General features: G+C 44.5%; 1 protein-coding gene across 2 annotated transcripts in view; it reads right to left on the reverse strand.

Annotated features, from left to right (window-relative positions):
- NAA25 (N-alpha-acetyltransferase 25, NatB auxiliary subunit) overlaps window positions 1-2145 on the reverse strand; it is a 78815-nt gene that overhangs the window by 62205 nt on the left and 14465 nt on the right. For both annotated transcript variants that reach the window (XM_017542868.2, XM_017542860.1), the window contains exon 2: window positions 1557-1642. Coding sequence is in view for 1 of the 2 variants with exons in the window: in XM_017542860.1 (XP_017398349.1) it covers window positions 1557-1642 (86 nt within the window). In the remaining variant the exon portion in view is untranslated. The remainder of the gene's footprint in view (window positions 1-1556; window positions 1643-2145) is intronic.

Consider the following 2145-nt stretch of genomic DNA (forward strand, 5'->3'; position numbering starts at 1 on the left):
TCTTGAGCCCAGGACTTTGAGACTAGCCTAGGCAACAGAGTGAGACCTTTTATCTGTAGGAAAAATTTGAAGCAAAACAACAGGCCAGATGTGGTGGCTCAAGAATGTAACCCCAGCACTTTGGAAGGCTGAGGCGAGAGGATTGCTCGAGCCCATGAGTTCAAGACTAGCCTCGGCAACATAGTGAGACCACATTTTTACAAAAAGTTTAAACATTAGTCAGGTGTGGTGGTGCACATATGTGGTCTCAGCTACCCAAGAGGCTGAGGTAGAAGGATAACTTCAGCCCGGGAGGTCGAAACTGCAGTGAGCTGTGATCATGCCACTGCAGTCCAGCCTAGGCAACCAAGTGAGAGAGAATCTATCTCAAAAAAAAAAAAAAGCCAGGCATGGTGGTATACCTTGTATTCCCAGCTACAGGGGAGGCTGAGATGAGAGGACCATTTAAGCCCAGAAGGCCAAGGCCGCAATGAGCCATAGATATGCTACTCCACTGCAGACTGGTGATAGAGACCTTGTCTCAAAAAAAAAAAGTGCACAACATTGCTTAAAAGGATTCTGTGAAGATAAAATAGTTAAATTAGGTAAGTAATATGCAAATAAATAAACAGCAAGCTTTTATTGAAATATCACAGCCAAACACAGTGGCTCATGCCTGTAATCCCAGCACTTTGGGAGGCCAAGGCAGGCAGATCACGAGGTCAGGAAATAGAGACCATCCTGGCTAACAGTCAAATATCGTCTCTACTAAAATTACAAAAAGTTAGCCAGACGTGGTGGCACGTGCCTGTACTCCCAGCTGCTCAGGAGGCTGAGGCAGGAGAATCGCTTGAATCCAGGAGGCAGAGATTACAGTAAACCAAGATCCCGCCATTGCATTCCAGCTGGGCTACAGAACAAAACTCCAACTCAAAAAAAAAAAAAAAAAAAAAGGAAGTATCACTTGTGGCATATAACTGACCTTTAAAAAAACTGACCTAAAATGTACCGAGAAAAAACACAAATAGCCAGGTGTAGTGGCTCGTGTCTATAATCCCAGCACTCTGGGAGGCTGAGGCAGGCGGATCACCTGAGGTCAGGAGTTTGAGACCAGCCTGCCTAACATGGAGAAACCCCATCTCAAGCCAGGCGCGGTGGCTCACACCTGTAATCCCAGCACTTTGGGAGGCTGAGGCGGGCGGATCACCTGAGGTCAAGAGTTCGATACCAGCCTGGCCAACATGGCGAAACCCCGTCTTAAAAAAAAAAAAAAAAAAAAAGAGAGAGACCCCGTCTCTACTAAAAAACATACAAAATTAGCTGGGCGTGGTGGTAGCATGTGTAATCCCAGCTACTTGTGAGGCAGAGACAGGAAAATCGCTTGAACCCGGGAGGCAGAGGATGCGGTGAGCTAAGATTGTGCCATTGCACTCCAGCCTGGGCAATAAAAGCGAAACTCTGTCTCAAAAAATGAAAAAACACAAATAGTAAAGAGATTTAATATCCTTTCTCTTTAAGGTATGGAATTACAAATATAAGCTGTCAAATATAAGTAAATGAAGGGCAAATGAAGTTACCTTAGCACAATGCAGATCCTTATGTTTCTTCAACAGTTTATCTGCTTGCTGAATTGCCATTTTATTATTACCATTGTCAAGATAATCTATGTAAAAAAAAATTATTTGACAGTTATTATATTCCTTCAACAACAAACATAAAAAATGCACCAACTGGTATGAGATGTTTTGGAAAGTGTCTTAATTTGCTATATAAAACATCATGGAGGTTGGGCATGGTGGCTCATGCCTGTAATCCCAGCATTTTGGGAGGCTAAGGCAGGTGGATCACTTGAGGCCAGGAGTTCAAGACCAGCCTGGTCAACATAGATAAACCCTGTCTCTATTAAAGCTACAAAAATTAGGCTGGGCGCGGTGGCTCATGTCTGTAATCCCAGCACTTAGGGAGGCTGAGGCAGGTGGATCACAAAGTCAAAAGATTGAGACCATCCTGGTCAACATGGTGAAACCCCGTCTCCACTAAAAATATAAAAATTAGCTGGGCATGGTGGTGCCCACCTGTAGTCCTAGCTACTTGGGAGGTTGAGGCAGGAGAATTGCTTAAATCCAGGAGGTGGAGGTTGTGGTGAGTCGAGATCACGCCATTGCA

The sequence above is a fragment of the Cebus imitator genome, unplaced genomic scaffold, assembly GCF_001604975.1.
Source record: "Cebus imitator isolate Cc_AM_T3 unplaced genomic scaffold, Cebus_imitator-1.0 Scaffold8, whole genome shotgun sequence".
NCBI classification, from domain to species: domain Eukaryota; kingdom Metazoa; phylum Chordata; class Mammalia; order Primates; family Cebidae; genus Cebus; species Cebus imitator.